The sequence below is a fragment of the Piliocolobus tephrosceles genome, chromosome 10, assembly GCF_002776525.5.
Source record: "Piliocolobus tephrosceles isolate RC106 chromosome 10, ASM277652v3, whole genome shotgun sequence".
NCBI classification, from domain to species: Eukaryota; Metazoa; Chordata; class Mammalia; order Primates; family Cercopithecidae; genus Piliocolobus; species Piliocolobus tephrosceles.
Genome location: NC_045443.1, coordinates 2183415 through 2199147, shown reverse-complemented (window position 1 = coordinate 2199147; position 15733 = coordinate 2183415). Strand labels below are relative to the sequence as shown.

Below are 15733 nucleotides of genomic sequence, written 5' to 3'. Positions count from 1 at the left end.
ATTTAAAAAAAAAAAAAAAAAAAAGGCCGGGCGCGGTGGCTCAAGCCTGTAATCCCAGCACTTTGGGAGGCCGAGACGGGCGGATCACGAGGTCAGGAGATCAAGACCATCCTGGCTAACACGGTGAAACCCCGTCTCTACTAAAAAATACAAAAAATTAGCCGGGCGAGGTGGCGGCTCCTGTGGTCCCAACTTCTCAGGAGGCTGAGGCAGGAGAATGGCGTGAACCCGGGAGGCGGAGGTTGCAGTGAGCTGAGATCCGGCCACTGCACTCCAGCCCGGGCGACAGAGCAAGACTCCGTCTCAAAAAAAAAAAAAAAAAACAAAAAAACAAAAACAAAAACAAAAAAAAAGGAAAAAAAATGTTTCTATGGCAGGAATAAAAACACGAGCAAGATAAAAAGAGAAATTACAAACTGGAAAGATGTTTGCAACTTATAAAATAAAGGGTTACTCTATATATTATGTATTCATGATAAGGGACTTCAAAACTTGAGATGTAAAAGACCAGCTATCTTAGAGGGAAAGTAGTCAAGAAATGTGAAGAGTTCAGAGGAAAAATGCAAATAGTCCCTAGAAGAAAAATTCAAATAGTCCCTAAATATAAAGAAAAAAAGAATGCTCAACCTAACATTTAACCTTAAATGCAAATGACAACTATGCCCAGACTGGACTTCTCACCTATCAGGTTGAGAACCACCTGAGCTTGTCAGCACGCACTGCGGGCAGAACTGTGGGGAATCCGGCCCTCGTAGACTGTGGGTGGGATACGGAATGGTTCAAACCTTGTCGAGGGGGGTTTGATGACATCTGGTACAATTTCATGTCCATTTACACTTTGATCCAGCAACCTCACTTCTAGGAACCTCATCCCAAAGATACACTGGCAAAAATATGAAAAAAACGTACCTGTGAGCTGCTCATTACTGCACCTTTAATAACAGTAAAAGATTGGAGGCCGGGCGCGGTGGCTCAAGCCTGTAATCCCAGCACTTTGGGAGGCCGAGACGGGCGGATCACAAGGTCAGGAGATCGAGACCATCCTGGCTAACACGGTGAAACCCCGTCTCTACTAAAATACAAAAAATTAGCCGGGCGTGTTGGCGGGCGCCTGTGGTCCCAGCTACTCGGGAGGCTGAGGCAGGAGAATGGCGTGAACCCGGGAGGCGGAGCTTGCAGTGAGCTGAGATCCGGCCACTGCACTCCAGCCTGGGCGACAGAGCGAGACTCCGTCTCAAAAAAAAAAAAAAAAGAAAAAAAAGATTGGAAACAACCCAAACTTTCATCAGTGGAAGCCTAGTTAAATGAATCATGGTGGATCCACATAATGGAACTCTATGCAGCTGTGAAAAACTAGAGTATCTCTATATGAAATAATCTTCAGTAATAGAAAAAATATGAATGACATCTCCGCTGTTTATCTAGAAAGAGGAAATACAAATATATTTTCATAATTACTGTCACAAATGTACATATAAATGTACATGCATACAGGTATGTACACATACACACACATACTTTTCAGTGGCACAAGGAACCAAGAGTCAGGTTACCTACAGGAAGACTAAAGGAACAAGGAGATGGATACAGAGACAGACTCCCCTGAATAGGCCTTCTCCATATTGACTTTGGAACTATGTAAATGCTTTATCGAATCATAAAACAAAATTAAATTTTAAAAAATAACCTTTAGTAATTGAAAGCAAATAAAACAAATAAACCTAGCTATATATCAAGTTCATTAAATAATCAAACATATGGGAATTCTTTCAAGGGGCTTTAGAATTGTAAACACTAAATAAATAAAATGTTAAGCAGTGCTCAGTAATCACATTGCTAGAAATAGTATTGACATTGTTATTCTGAATAGGGTTAATCGTATTATATTAATGTCGTTAAGAACCAAGATCTTCAGCAAAAGAGATATGCAAATTTCAAAATCAAAGAAGTTAAGATTAGATGGAATGCTCAATGTGAATTCGAAATATCAATTTGAACTCACAATGTAGTTTCTCTTAAAGAAATTAAATGGATATCCTAGCTCTCTCCCCTGAAAGGACCCACTGCAGTGAGTGGCCCAGCCCTAGACTTTGGACTTTCAATGTTCGTCCTCATTAAAACGAGCCCGTGCTCCTAGAAGAAAAGTCTGATTCCAGGACAGGGGCAGGAAATATACACAATGAACCTGGAACATCTTGTCACACGAGGAAGCAAGAAGTTACCAAAGACAAATGATATTGTGCCCAAAGGACCCCAGAGCCAGCCGGAGGAGGCCCTCACTGGCCAAAGGTAGATGAAGTAATTATAATTATAGCAGGAGCTGGCTGTGGAGGCACCGCTGTAATTCCAGCCTCATGGGAGGTTAAGGCAAGAGGATCGTTTGAGCCCAGGAGTTCAAGGCCAGCCTGGCAACATAGTGAGATCCTGTCTTTAATTAAAAAAAAATAACAATAACTGCAATGGATTAAAGCATAGGAAATATGTTAAAATCCTTGGGTTCATAATGATCCTGGAAAAAAAACCTCATTGGCCATCTTTGGAAGACTGTTAGGAAAACAACTCATTCTAAAACCTAACAAAGAGACACAAAGAATAAATTATTTATACTGCCTCTTCTATAAAAATTGTACTTCAGGATAACTAAATATTGATGAGGAGAAGTTTTTCCTTATACAGGTATTTCAGGTAAAAATAAAATAAGAAACAAAAGAATACATGTATTTTTCATGCCCTAATCAATCAGAGAGTGTGTGCCTCTTGTGAAGAACAGTCTGGTAAAAACACAAACCCGAACCCGGTCAGGCCCTGAGGTCTCACAGCCAGTTGACAGGAAACGCAGGGGATACAGAGCAGTCTGAAGAGCACCCCAGGGTGGCCATCCGCCAAGGCCAGAACCGGAGAACCCCACAGGCAAGCGCCCTTTATCGCTCTGTTTGTTCCACAAATCAGTTGCAAGGAAAAGAGAAGGGGAGAGGGAGACTGGAGAGAGAAAGGGAATCAGGTTAAAAGAGGCCAAAGATGACTGCTAATGGTTATGGGGTTTCTTTCTGGGGTGATGAAAATGTTCTAAAATTCACAGTGCTGATGGTCGCACAACTCGGTGAATACATTAAAAACGGCTGAATCACACACTTTTAGGCGGGTGAATTGGATGGTATTTGAATGATATCTCAATAAAGACAGAGAAAGACAGACAAATAAGAGATGCCAGTTGCCATGCATGAACCTGAGGCAGATTCTGATTCAGCCAAACTTAAAAATAATTCATGAGGCGACTGGATTATCTGATGGTATTAATGAATCATCAGGTTTTTTTTAAGGTGTAATAATGGCATCAAAGTTTTTTTAAAAAATTATTTATATTTTGATTGTATAAATTAAAATATTTACCCATGAAATATCTGGGATTTGCTTCAAAATAATCTAGTTGAGGGGTTGGAGGAGGCAGTGGCTGAATTGAGACCAGCCCCGGGCTGGTGATTGTTGAAGCCAGGTTCTGGGTAGTGAGACCCATTAGCCCCTTCTCTCTGTTTTGAACAGAGAATTGAATCAGGAAGCTTTAGGGATAGCCAGGAGCTTAGGACCTCTTCCCAAAGAGTCTGACTCAGAGGTCTGCTGCAGGGCTCTGTGAGGCTGGAGTCCTATGACCCTGTGCACACCCTGTACAAGGCCCCTGGCTACAATGGGAGTGGGCGGGGGAGACGCTTTCCCTCAGTGACTTTCCAGACCATAGACACTGCAGGGTCTCTCCATGAGGGAGACCCCCGCCGTCCAGCCTCTGAGCCTGGCAGTGCTTCAGGATCGCCTACTTTGTATGCTCACTGTAGCGCACAGCCTTGGGCATGGAGAGGAACTAGGTAATAGCTTCCAGTCGACTGTGCCAAAGACAAGAACATCACCTGGGTTAAAAGTGATGACTTCCCACCCTGGTCAAAGTATTGTGGCTTTGAAACTGGGAGGGAGGTTTGTGACACCAACAAGCTCATGGGTCTGTCTTCTTTCAAGTCTCAACAGCAAGGTTATGAGGTTCACCGGGACTTCTCCTGGGTGGGTGTGGACAGTGCCTGCTCCCCCTCCCTTCACATTTCCGTAATAAGGGAAGTATGTGGAGGGCTATAAGACCGGGAGGTGCCAGGTATGTGCTGGGCATGAGAAGTCCCTGTTCCTTAGGTCCTAGGACAGAATCTCCCTTCCAAGTTCCGTCTTCTAGATCTAACTCCCCAAAAGCCAGGAGAATAAATTAGGAGCTAGATCTGCCAGGGCAGAGAGGTAGAGGCCCAGGGCTCCACTTCACAGGCAGATGCTGCCCGGAAGCCGGGCCTGACACCTGATGTGCACCGTGGATGCCAGCAGGGTGCACGTCCCGGCCCCTTTCCCGGGAACCCAGCCTTCCTGGAAAGTCTCCCTTGAGCCAGGCTGGGCAGGAGCAAGGAGAGGCCCCCAACCCCTGCAGGTCTCCCCCAAGCTATTGCCACAGCCCCATGGTGACCACTCCCACTCTGTCTGCCACACAGAGAGGCTGAGCAGGTGGTGGACATGGCCTTCCTGGGCACCCGGGCTGGACTCCTGAGAAGCAGCCTGTTCGTGGGCTCCGAGAAGGTCTCCGACAGGTGGGTTGGGCCGGCCACCCCGGGAGGGCGATCCCTGCAGGGCAGAGAGGGGCAGAGCCCCACGGTGTGTTCCTGGGCTGTGGGTGGACTGGCACGGGATCTCCAGCATCCTGGACCCCTGGGAGCCCAGCAGGGCAGAAGGACTGGGATTGACAGATTGGGATGGTGGGAAAAGCAGCCCTTCCCCGAAGGCTCACACCTCCTGGTGGTGGTGTCCCTAGGAGACGATGGAGGCTGGACCAGTCAGGGAGAGAGACTTTGAAGTTGAGGGTGGGTCGGAGAATCCACCATAGGAATCTCTAAGGGAGAAAGCCGAAATTGCTTTCCTCTCTGGGCTGGTCTCTGTGTGACAGGCTGAATCTTCTGGCTGTGTCTCTTTTCCCCACCCCTAAGGGGAGAGGAGGTGCTGCTGGGGCCCCGTGGTAGGTGGAGCGCTCACCCCACAGAGCCTTCATCAACCACCCACTCCCACCTCGGTGTGGCAGAGTTGTGGTTTCTTACTCTACCTGGCGGGAATCCAGGCCCAACTCCCTGTAGGCCGTGGAAGGCTCAGGCCTTCACACCAGGAATGTTCAGCTGGGGGTGATTTTGTGACATTCAGCAATGTCTGCAGACACTTTTGCTTGTCACACTGTGGGAGGCAGAGAGCGTCCTACTGCCATCTAGTGGGTGGAGGCCAGGGATGCCGCTAAACATCCTACGAGGCCAGGGCAGCCCCCGCAGCAATCGCCTGCACAAAATGTCACCGGTGCCCAGGCTGAGAAACCCTGCTCTAAGCCAAGGCCGGGTTCTGGGGGAATCAGGGGCTGGCCCACCTGGGTGCTCAAAGGAGGATGGGAGCCCAGAAGAGGGGTCCGGGGGCGAGCAGTGCCACCTGCCGCTTCGCAACCCAGGAGGTTCCAACAGGTGAGGACCTTCACGCACCTGGAGAGCAGCCCAGGGCCCCTGAGCCGAACTGACCCTACTCTCCTCGCCTCCCACCCGCCAGCTGCTCCTCTCGCTAAGCACACCCAGCCACGGAGCGCCATCTTTGAGCTTCTTCCAGGACTCTGTGACAAATCCACACTTGCTAAGCAAAGCTGAGGCTTTCTAGGAAAACAAATTAAGTTGCTCTTCCCTTTGCCTCCCTCCTCCCTCCCCTCCTCCCCCCACCTATCCCTGCGGAGGTGGAGAGAAAAGAGCACCACTGCCTCCCTGACCCTTCCGTCGCCCCCTCTCAGAGGCTTCTAGGACTGGAAGCAGGAGATTTGAGGCAGACAGACCTTCCCAGTGCCTTTGCCTCCTGCGACCACTCCCGGGGGCTCCCTTCACCCAGACTTGAGGTGAATGGCAGCCCAGGAACTGTGTCACAAGGCAGGTTGCTTCTGGTCCATGTGAGCCCATCAGTCTCAGAACCAAATCTCAGTTATCCACCTTGTGGATTATCCACAGCAATGTGTCTGCTCCCCACCCCCACCCCGCTTCTCCCTGCCTCCCACTCTGCTTCTGGCCAAACACTCCCTTCTGTGGGCTGCTGTGTGTTCAGGGAATGCAAAACCATAATTAGCAAGGTAAAGCTGCTCGAAAAAAGGAAACTCATAATGCATGCAAAAGCCTAGAGGCAATCCTCTTGAAGGAACTGTTTGGGGGGTTGATGCCCTCCTATTAGTGCAGTGACAGAGCTGACTCTGCAGCTTCCTCCCTCAGACGTGCCAATGAGCCAGACAAGAAGAAATTAAGCTCTATCCAAAAGAAAGAAACGCTGCAGGCAAAAGAGTTTACATAAAAATGGAAAGTATTTCCTCATTATGCAGACCCTATACCTCTTCTAGCTGCTAGTCAGATGCAACATCATTTTGTTTCTGGAAAAGGCGAGAATGGCTGGGAAACATTGTCTGGGGCAGTACTAATTTAGGGGCTACAATCACTCTCCTAGCCCAGCCAAGATGACCTCGTATGAGAACAGGAAAGAGGGACGACTGTGTTCACAGATTTGGAGAGAGGTACCACATCTTCCTCCTTGCAGGAAGTTCCTGACGCCTGAAGACGAGGCCAGTGTGTTCACCCTGGACAGCTTCCCGCTGTGGTACCGCCAGGCCTCAGAGCATCCTGCTGGCAGCTTCGTCTTCAACCTCCGCTGGGCAGAAGGACCAGGTAACACACGGCCCTGTGCTCCTGGGGCTGGGCCAGTCTCAGGCCAGTCTCATCTCTCCTCCTGCTGTGCTCTTAGTGGGAAATGGGAACGAGATATGGAATAGAATGTCCAGGCCACCAGGGTTCCCCTCCTGCCTTCCCTCCTGCCATGCATTGGTGACTGAAGAAAGCTCACTGGCGCCTTCCCACACCACAGGTCCCGCGCTGAAGGTGGGCCTGATCTTTTTATTTCCTAGCCAGCCATCAAAGTTGGCATCTAAAAATCCAGCACGGGATTCTAGCCCCGATTCCAAATATGAGATCCGAAGAGTCGATCTCTAAGATTCTTCTATTTATCCTGCATGTCTGTGAAAGTTTCATAAACTACCCAGATGGGTGGTTTCATTAGGGGCTGCAGTACTCACCAAGTCACTGGGGCTGCCCTGCTCTTCCCAAACAGAAAGAAAGCGGCCAGTCCCCAGTTACTCAGTGATTTGTTTTTCTAAGACCACCAGAACGCGTACAAAAGAGCCAGCGGGTAGGCAAGTGTAGGAGCAGAACTGCAAGTTTATTTTTGGTCACTTAAGGTGTGGGGAGAAGGTCTGTCGGCCTCCGGCAAAGAAGGCCCACAGAGTCCCACGGTGGGGCTCTCCGACGGAGTTCCTGCAGTCCCGACATCCCGACAGGAGTGAGAGACTCAGGAAGGCCGGTGGCGCGCTGGCCGAGAGCGGCTTTTCTAGGAGTGGGAGGGCAATAGGCGGGGCACGGGCGTGTCGGGGGCGTTCCGCAGGTGCGACCAGGTAAATCTTGGTCTCCTGGGATTGACGTCACCTGGCGCATGCCCAGTTGGTCTGCACCGTCCCAGGCGCCGGCTGCATTTTCGCGCGCCCGGGAAAAGCTGGTGAAGAAGAACCCGGAAGTGCGCCATCCTGCCTCCGTTCGTCCAAACACTCAGGACCACCCAGAACAGCCTCAGGGAGCTTCCAGTCTGCTCCACAAGCCCCTCTCAGCTCAAGAGAGAGGCTGTGCCGGGCAGGTGGCAGGGAGGGTGGGGTGTGAGGCAGTCGCAAAATCCCTGCAAGACCAGGGGCCAGGAAGACTCTCAAGAGTTGATGGGCACCCAACTGCCAGCCAGCCCCAGCCCCCATTCTGGAAAATAACCAAAATAGGAAAAATTAAGTGACTCTAACAGAGCACCAGAAAAATCGCCAAATGTTTAGACCTGAAGAGGCTACAGTGTCTGCATAGCCTGGTGCTCCTGATTTATATTCGAAGCGACTGTGGCCCAGGGAGCTTCGGGGGCTTGTCCAGGGGGTCCCAGAGTGCACGGCACAGCCAGCCCTCCACAGGTGAGTGCTGGGGCGGATGATCCCATTCCAGCACATGGATCCCGGGGCCTGGAGAGCGCACAGGCAGGTGGGGTGAGCCCCAGGAGGGGATGCAGGAGGATGGAGACTTCTGAAAGGAGAGCCAGGGCTGGGGTCACTCAGAACTTCCCCTTTAGTGTGCCCTTCCGCCAGAGGCCTTCCACCACCACTTTGCCAAAACCATCCTCAAGCGTCATGATGGAGAGATGCCCTGGAGCTGATGGCTGGGGAGGCCCAGGATCCCAGGGGTCCTCCTGGGACAAGGGCAGGGAAGGCAAACAGCAGGGAGGAGCTCCACCCCTGCCCCTCCGGAATTCCGCCTTCCTCACCTGGTGCTATGCTCCCCCTCCTGTCTGTGCCTGTTCCCTCCACACACGTGCCAACAACTACGATGCTTCACAAAACATTTTTCCACGTGTTTTTCATTTAATCTATTCAACCCCATGAGATAAGTGCTGTCATTATCCCTCAACTTATACAAGGAGAACTTGAGGCTCAGAGAGGTTCTGTGACTTGCCCAGGGTCACACAGCAAGGGAGCCACAGAGCCAAGCACTGCCCTAATCAAAGCCCAGGCCCCGTTACCACTCTGAAGGTGAGGAAAAAGGGAGGGGGAGTTTTTATTGCCAACTCAGGTCGAGCAGAAAGGCTCTGGAAGCAAAGAGGAGACCCCTTCTTCCCACACCGTGCACCCCAAGGCTGAAAGAGGCAGCTCCTCCTCCGTGGCCACACCCTCGATAGCAGCACAGTGGGCTCCCCAGGGAGGGCACCCACAGGCCCCTGGAGAGGTTCTATAGTGAGGCCCTGGGCCCTGATAACAGGTCGCCTCCTGCCCGCATCCACCAGGACTGAGCTGCTGGCTGCTGGGGGAGCTTTATGTGGCGATGAGATGGGAGGGTGGGTGGGTGAGAAGCTGAGCCACGAGGAGAAAAGAGGGAAGCTGGAGCCCAAAAAGGGGGCCTGGTGAGGAGGGAGGCGGAGCCCACTTCCCCTCCACAGCCCGCTCACCCGCTCGGCGCACGCACACGCTTAGACACGTGGCCACCTCTGCACACTCCCTTCCACCCCAAGAGGAGGAAAACAACTGCGTTTCAATGGGGAAAAGAGGAGCAGCTGCCTCCAGGGTGAGGGAAGCTCCCGTCTGTCTAGGCTGACATGGCTGCCTTTTGCCAGGGCCTGGTGGGCTCAGTCCTGCCCACATGGAGCTGCATGGTGCAGTCCCTGGCCTAGAAACCTGTCCGCACACAGCAGAGCCTCAGCGATATGCCCACAGCCCCCTCTCTCTGGGCCCTGCCCCCTCCTGCACTTAGTGCCCTGATCATTCCCATCAGGTGCAGGTGCTGGGCCGGGTCACCACGGCGAGCCAGGCACTGAAATCCCTGTGTCCACAGAGACTGCGTCGTTAGGGTCTCCACATCCTCACATCAGTGTTTCCTACAAGCCTCTGCTGGCTGGGCTACAAATGCAATAGAAAGTCTGTCCCAGAAAATGGGCAGTGGGACCCAGAGAATACTGTCGGGGCCGCCACATCACTACCTCCGAGATGTCTCTAGACGCAAGGTGGGGAATTGTGGGCCCTTGGACGTCATGGGCAAATTTCTAGAATCAAGGACAAGCTTACGTATTGGAAGTTCCTGGAATCAGACTGCAGTTTTAGGTGTCTTGAGATATCTGATGACCGCAGGTGTGACGGGTAATCTTGGCCACGTGGCAGATGTGAGAAGCTGGTGGTGAAGTCCCAGGACCACGGACACTGTTGTAATAATTGCCGCACAAGAGTCCCGTTGCTTCGTGCAACATTTGACATCAAGACATTCTAACAAAATATGATAGCACATCAGAAAATGTTTGCCCCTTTCTCAGAAGTTTAATCTGCATCTCACCTGCAGACAAGAGTGCTTTGAAATTCAAGTCCGGGGTCAGGGACTGATGAGAATGAAGCAGCCTGGGGTCCTGCAGTAGCCAGCCCCAGTCAGAGCCAGAAAGCTCTGCTTCAATGTGGAGATGAAACTGCCCTCTAAACTGTGCACCTATGGTGGCCTGATTGTTCCAGAAGAAGTGGAGAGAGCAATGCAAGGCAAGCCCTGTGGCCTTCAGGAGCCTCAGGGCTTGCCTTGAGTTGCTGCAGAGAGTCTCAGAAGTGGAGCATCAGCTGTGAAGCGAGTGAAAGACCCAGAGAGTGGTTGTGCGTGGAGGGCCCGTCGCCTCGCTGCCCAGGCCCGCACAGTGGCTCAGCTGTGGCATCTTCCTGAATGGGACTGACTGTCGGCGTCCTCTCTGACTCATGCAGACTTACAGAGAGCAATCCAGGATCACCCACCACCCAGTGCTGAAATGCAGCCTGTCCTTCCTTCCATTGGAAGGGATCACTGGACGAGGCATGGGTGTGGTGGGCAAGATGCATGCTGCAGCTGACAGATAGGCAGAAACCCCGGTGTCGTAGGGACACTGCAGCCCCGCACTGTTCTGGTGGCCAGAAGCCATGTATGTGTCTGTCCAAGACCCGTGCTGGGGCACCACCATCACAGCAGCTACTTCTCCAAACACGACCCCTGTCCCCACCCTCACCTCAATTCTTCCAAGGATGTCTTCGCCTGCTTTTATTCCCGTCTCCTATTCCAAGAAAGTGGTAGCGCTCCACCTGCCCCAGCCACAGCTCTTCCCCAGTGACTGAGTTGTCTTTGTTTCCCCAGAAAGTACGGGTGAGCCCACGGTGGTGACGGCAAGCACAGCTGTGGCGGTGACCGTGGACAAGAAGACAGCCATTGCTGCAGGTAGGAGCTGCCCTTGTGGCACCGAGGCCGGGAAGCTGGGCATAGATCACAGCAGGAGGCCCCGCACATGTGGCCAGGGCCACAGTCCTGCTGGTGAAATGTGGGATGGGTGGAAGTGCACTCTTTCTAAGCCATTTCATTTGTAAAACGATAGAACTTTAGATGTAAAAGTATTCATGAAGTAAGCAAAATGAAGCCAGAGAGGCTAGGAGATCTGCACGGCCACCCAGGACAGAGACTGCTGCCCAGCACCCCCGCCACCCCCACCCACTACCTCTTCCATACAGTATGTTTACTCTATGCAAGCTTCTCTTGAGAAACACTTCCTGCGGGTTAATAGAGCATTACTGAGGCATTCTGTAGCTGAAAGGAAGGCTGGCGCGCAGAGCTGTTTTATTCTAGGCCTTTTATCAATCATCGTCATCATCATAAAGCTAATCAGTCATCGTCATCATCACAGAGCTAATATTTACTAAGTATTTGCAGTGTGGTAACTTCTTGAAAGCTTTGCTATTGAATAGATGACCTGAAGACCAGCAGCACTGAAATTGCCTGGGCCTCTGTTAGAAACACACAGTCTCGGGTTCCAGCCCATGTCTATTCAACCAGCGTGCACTTCACTGAGGTTCCTACTGATTTGCCTAAACATTAAAGCTTGAGAAAGCTCTTTTGCAATATTAACTTATTTAACCTTTACGACTATTTTAGAGTGTAGGTGTCATTGGCAGTGCCTGTGTTATAAATGAGGACCACAGGCTCAGAACGTTTGGCTCAAAGCAACCCAGCTAGCGGGCATCGGATGCCATCATTCAGTCCAGACCGGTCTCTTCCCCAAAGTGTTACTCCACCGAGAGGTCTTGCCTCTTTACATAGCAAACACTGGATGCTGATTCCTGTGTCACCCGCTTGTGTGCTCCATCTCCTATTGCCCTGGGGTCTCGTATCCTGCTTAGGAGGGAAGTGGGACTGTGACTCGAATCCCTAAGGCATGAGCTCAGTATGTACGTTCAGCACGTGCCAGACCCTGTGGAAACTGCCTCCCATGCAGTCCTTGGGGTGACCCAGTGAAGGGGATGGTTTGGGTTCTATTTTACAGCTGAGGAAACGGAGACCCAGAACAATTACTTGCCCGAAGCCCCACAGCTAATAATGAATGAGGCTGGGATTTGAACGCAGACTGCCTCTTGTTGGAACCCAGGTTCACTGCCCCGTGCTGCAGTTTGCCGTGGCTTATGTGATGAGAGCAACTGTGACCCTCACAAGCTTCTCCTGACTTTCAGTTTCTTAGTGCCGCAGAGTCCTTGGTGTCTCTGCCTAACTGTCTGAGAAAGATCAGGTCCCTGCAATGAATCCCTCCTTACCCTTGTTTTAGCTTCAGTATCTGGAACCCAGCTGTGTTCTGAAACGTTGGGTGATCCAACAGGCACTCGAGCTCGGCCGTACTGGCTCCATGAACGCAGCTGTCAGGCACCTGCCTTGTAACTGAGGCCCTGGCCAGGGGAGGACCCTCGCAGCAGGATGGGGACAGAGCAGACAGGGTCAGGGCAAAGGGGATGGAAGGAGCCGGCTGGGCTCTGTCTTCCAGCCTGAGAGGGCACCAGGGCCGCCCTGAGTTGGGGTCCTGGGCTGTGTGCCACTCTGGGATAAGTGATGGGGGGAGAACGGCTCCGTCTGACATTGCCAAATCGTCGCAGGTAGAAACCCCCGTGTCACTGGTCGTCTGCGATGCAGCCACCTGCAGCACTTGGAAGGGATTTGTGCCCTCCCAGTTGCCGTGCTTCCCTGGGCCCAGGGCACACTAAACCCACAGCTGATTTCCAGGCCAAACTTTGACCCTGAAATCGTCTCCCTACAGACTGTTCTGTGCTCCCAGCCAAGCCAGTGCCTGTGCTGCTGCCACGTGACGGGGGCTTTCTCAGCTCCTGTACACCTGGAGGTCTAGGAAAGACAGTGGACAGGAGGTCAGGCTGCTGGCTGTGCTTTCCTGCACTCTCCAATTATTTGATAGCATTTTTAACTCAGAGCTGAATAAGAACCGAGAGGGGTTGCCATAGAAACAGTGTCCCAGTGCCTCCAGTTTAACTCACTGCAGACAATCGCCGTTACACTCTGGGGTGCATGAATGCCAGAGGAAAAGAAATGGGGTGCTGGAGACCTGATACTTCAATTACGATTTTTCTTTTGGTCTCCTTCTGTCACTTCCTCTCCCTGGCCCATGGCTCAGCCTCCCTGATCCTGGGGCCAGCTGGAGCCTGTCGCTGAAGGAGGGGTGGGTGGTTCGTTTGCTGTCCCTGGAAACGGCTGGCACTGTGAGTGTGTGAGCACCAGGCCTGCCGAGTGTGGTGTCTGTGGTGGGGGCTGTGTAGTGACGATTGTGCACCGAGCTCGAGGGGAAGTTAGGAGACGGGCACTCAGCCCAGCCACGGGGGCAGCGGCGGGCTGCACGTCACTGCCATGTCTCACGCCACCGGCTCACACAGAAGGGCAGCAGACCAGGGGGATCGTGTTCATCCCTAAGCAGGTGGTTTATAGACAGCTACTGCAAAATTTCCAGAGATCTAACTTTTGGATCAGGGTCTGTTTTCAATTCCCCATGTCCTCCACGCCCTCGGCAAGGCGTGAGGTCAAGCTCCAGGACGGAGGGGCTGTAATGGGCAAGGTTTGTCCGGCAGACGGGCGTTCTTCCAGAACGACTTGCAACGTACACAGCCCCTGCACAGAGGCCCTTCCTGCCGGCCAGGGCTGCAAGAGGTCTCCCCCTCCTGAGAGGTCGGCCTCGGTACAGGCCCAGCCTTCAGACCTTTGAGGGCTTCTGTCTGGGAACCATGACATTTGAATTACACACATATGCATGACCGAGACCTGTGCCAGGCAGGCCTGGGAGGGGCCCCGTTCTTGCTTCTGCAGTGGGGCTTGGGGAGACTTGTCTTGGGCCCTGCTGTAATTATTAGGGCTATAGGAGAGCAGCATCTTATCACCGCGTGGGGAAGGCAGACACCCCGGCTCTGCCGTGGAGTGGAGCTGAGCTCCCGGGTACCCCGATGGTTCACTTCACTCCAGGGTTTGCTCCTGGCTTGCTGGGTTGTTATCCAAAGGAAGATCCTAGGAAGGAGAAAATTCCGCCCTGGCCTCTGAAGACTAATGAACCATATAGCCGAGGAGGGAGGTCTCGGGCGGAGCGTTGAGCCCACTCTTCACTGGGGCTTGCCGTGTACTCATAACCCCATGAGGTCTTCCTCATCCCCTCTACTCGGTGCCTCATTCCCCAGCCCTCCAGTCCGTAATTCTGGGGCCCACCTGCTGAGCCCCGTGGAGGGTTCACTCTGCAGGCCCAGAGTGTGGTTTGCTGGCGCCCTAGTAAGCCCTGAACGGGCTCCTCCTCCCCACCAGCAGCCCCGCCAGCAACCAGTGAGGCTGAAAGAACTCAGTCATCAGAGGCCCCTCCAACTGCCCTCCCCTCCCACTGTGCGGTGGCATCCTCTGGGCAAACAGTGCCTTCTCGCCACACAAGCCCATCTGTCCTGGCTGCCAGGGCCAATTCATGTCAAGGCTGGGTGGATGAGCAGCACCCACAGGGCACAGCCACAGCGGGCTCCCCAGCTCACCTTCGCACCACAACCTCAGTGCTGCCCAGCTAAGCTGCCCTGAGGCTCAAGAAGCTGCCCGTCAGGTCAGGATGGAAGTACCATCCTGGCTCTGCCAGGCCACAAGCTCACTGCCCCCAGCCACAGGGCCTCGCTCTGATCCAGGACTCAGCCTCTGCCCTCTCCCAGTGTTGCCCCAGCCCTGGCCCTGGGCGGGAGGCACCGTCTGTCATCAGAGCTCTACGCATCAGGGTCATGGCCCCTGGCGCTTTTTCCAACCTCCTGGGGAGGTGGGGGACAGGAAGCAACTCTCCTGGCACCCAAGTCCCCTTCCCTCCCAATGAAACCAGGAAGTACGTAGGAAAATACAGTCTTTATTGGTCTTCTGAAACAACAAACCAGAAATATAATTTTGCCTTTAAAAATCTTCTGTCTCAGGCTAAAGATACCACCATTGACAATGCCCTCCCCTCCCCCAGTCCCTTTAGAAAATCCCCAGATCTGGTACCAGCCCCCACACCAAAAGAAGAAGGAAGACTGTGGCTGCGGCCGGGGTGGCCCAGGGTCCCAGGAAGTAGCCCACGCCAGGCGTCCTCTGTCCACCTGCCAGGACCGACCTCCTCAAAGGCACTCCTCCGGGCCCCCAGCCCACCTCACTCACCCACTGCCGCATGAGCAGGGAGGCTCAGAGGGGGTCACAGGAGCTAGGCCTGCCAACTCCCTCTGCTCAGACCCTTGGCTTCAGGGTTCTGGCTGGCCTCTTCCTGAGCCCCCATCGAGATTCCATCCAAGACCAGACCAGAGACGAGCCTGATGCCTCCTGAGCCTGTGAGCCCGACACCTAGATACCCACCGTCATCACGCTCTACACCTAGATACCCACCGTCGTCACGCTCTACACCTAGGTACCCACCGTCGTCACGCTCTACACCTAGGTACCCACCGTCGTCACGCTCTACACCTAGATACCCACCGTCGTCACACTCTACACCTAGGTACCCACCGTCGTCACACTCTACACCTAGGTACCCACCGTCGTCACGCTCTACACCTAGGTACCCACCGTCGTCACACGCTACACCTAGATACCCACCGTCGTCACGCTCTACACCTAGATACCCACCGTCGTCACGCTCTACACCTAGATACCCACCGTCATCACGCTCTACACCTAGGTACCCACCGTCGTCACGCTCTACACCTAGGTACCCACCGTCCTCACGCTCTACACCTAGATACCCACCGTCATCACACTCTACACCTAGGTACCCACCGTCATCACACTCT

The 15733-nt window shown here is 53.1% G+C and overlaps 2 protein-coding genes across 2 annotated transcripts in view; one reads left to right on the top strand and one right to left on the bottom strand.

Annotated features, from left to right (window-relative positions):
- CACNA2D4 (calcium voltage-gated channel auxiliary subunit alpha2delta 4) overlaps positions 1–15733 on the top strand; it is a 126874-nt gene that overhangs the window by 68892 nt on the left and 42249 nt on the right. Inside the window, exons 24-26 of the mRNA XM_026447804.1 lie at positions 4515–4610; positions 6616–6743; positions 10782–10862. Of these exons, the coding sequence (XP_026303589.1) occupies positions 4515–4610; positions 6616–6743; positions 10782–10862 (305 nt within the window). The remainder of the gene's footprint in view (positions 1–4514; positions 4611–6615; positions 6744–10781; positions 10863–15733) is intronic.
- Positions 14805–15733, bottom strand: part of LRTM2 (leucine rich repeats and transmembrane domains 2) — a 9501-nt gene continuing 8572 nt past the window's right edge. The window contains exon 4 of the mRNA XM_023183004.2: positions 14805–15287. The gene's annotated coding sequence lies outside the window, so the exon portion shown is untranslated. The remainder of the gene's footprint in view (positions 15288–15733) is intronic.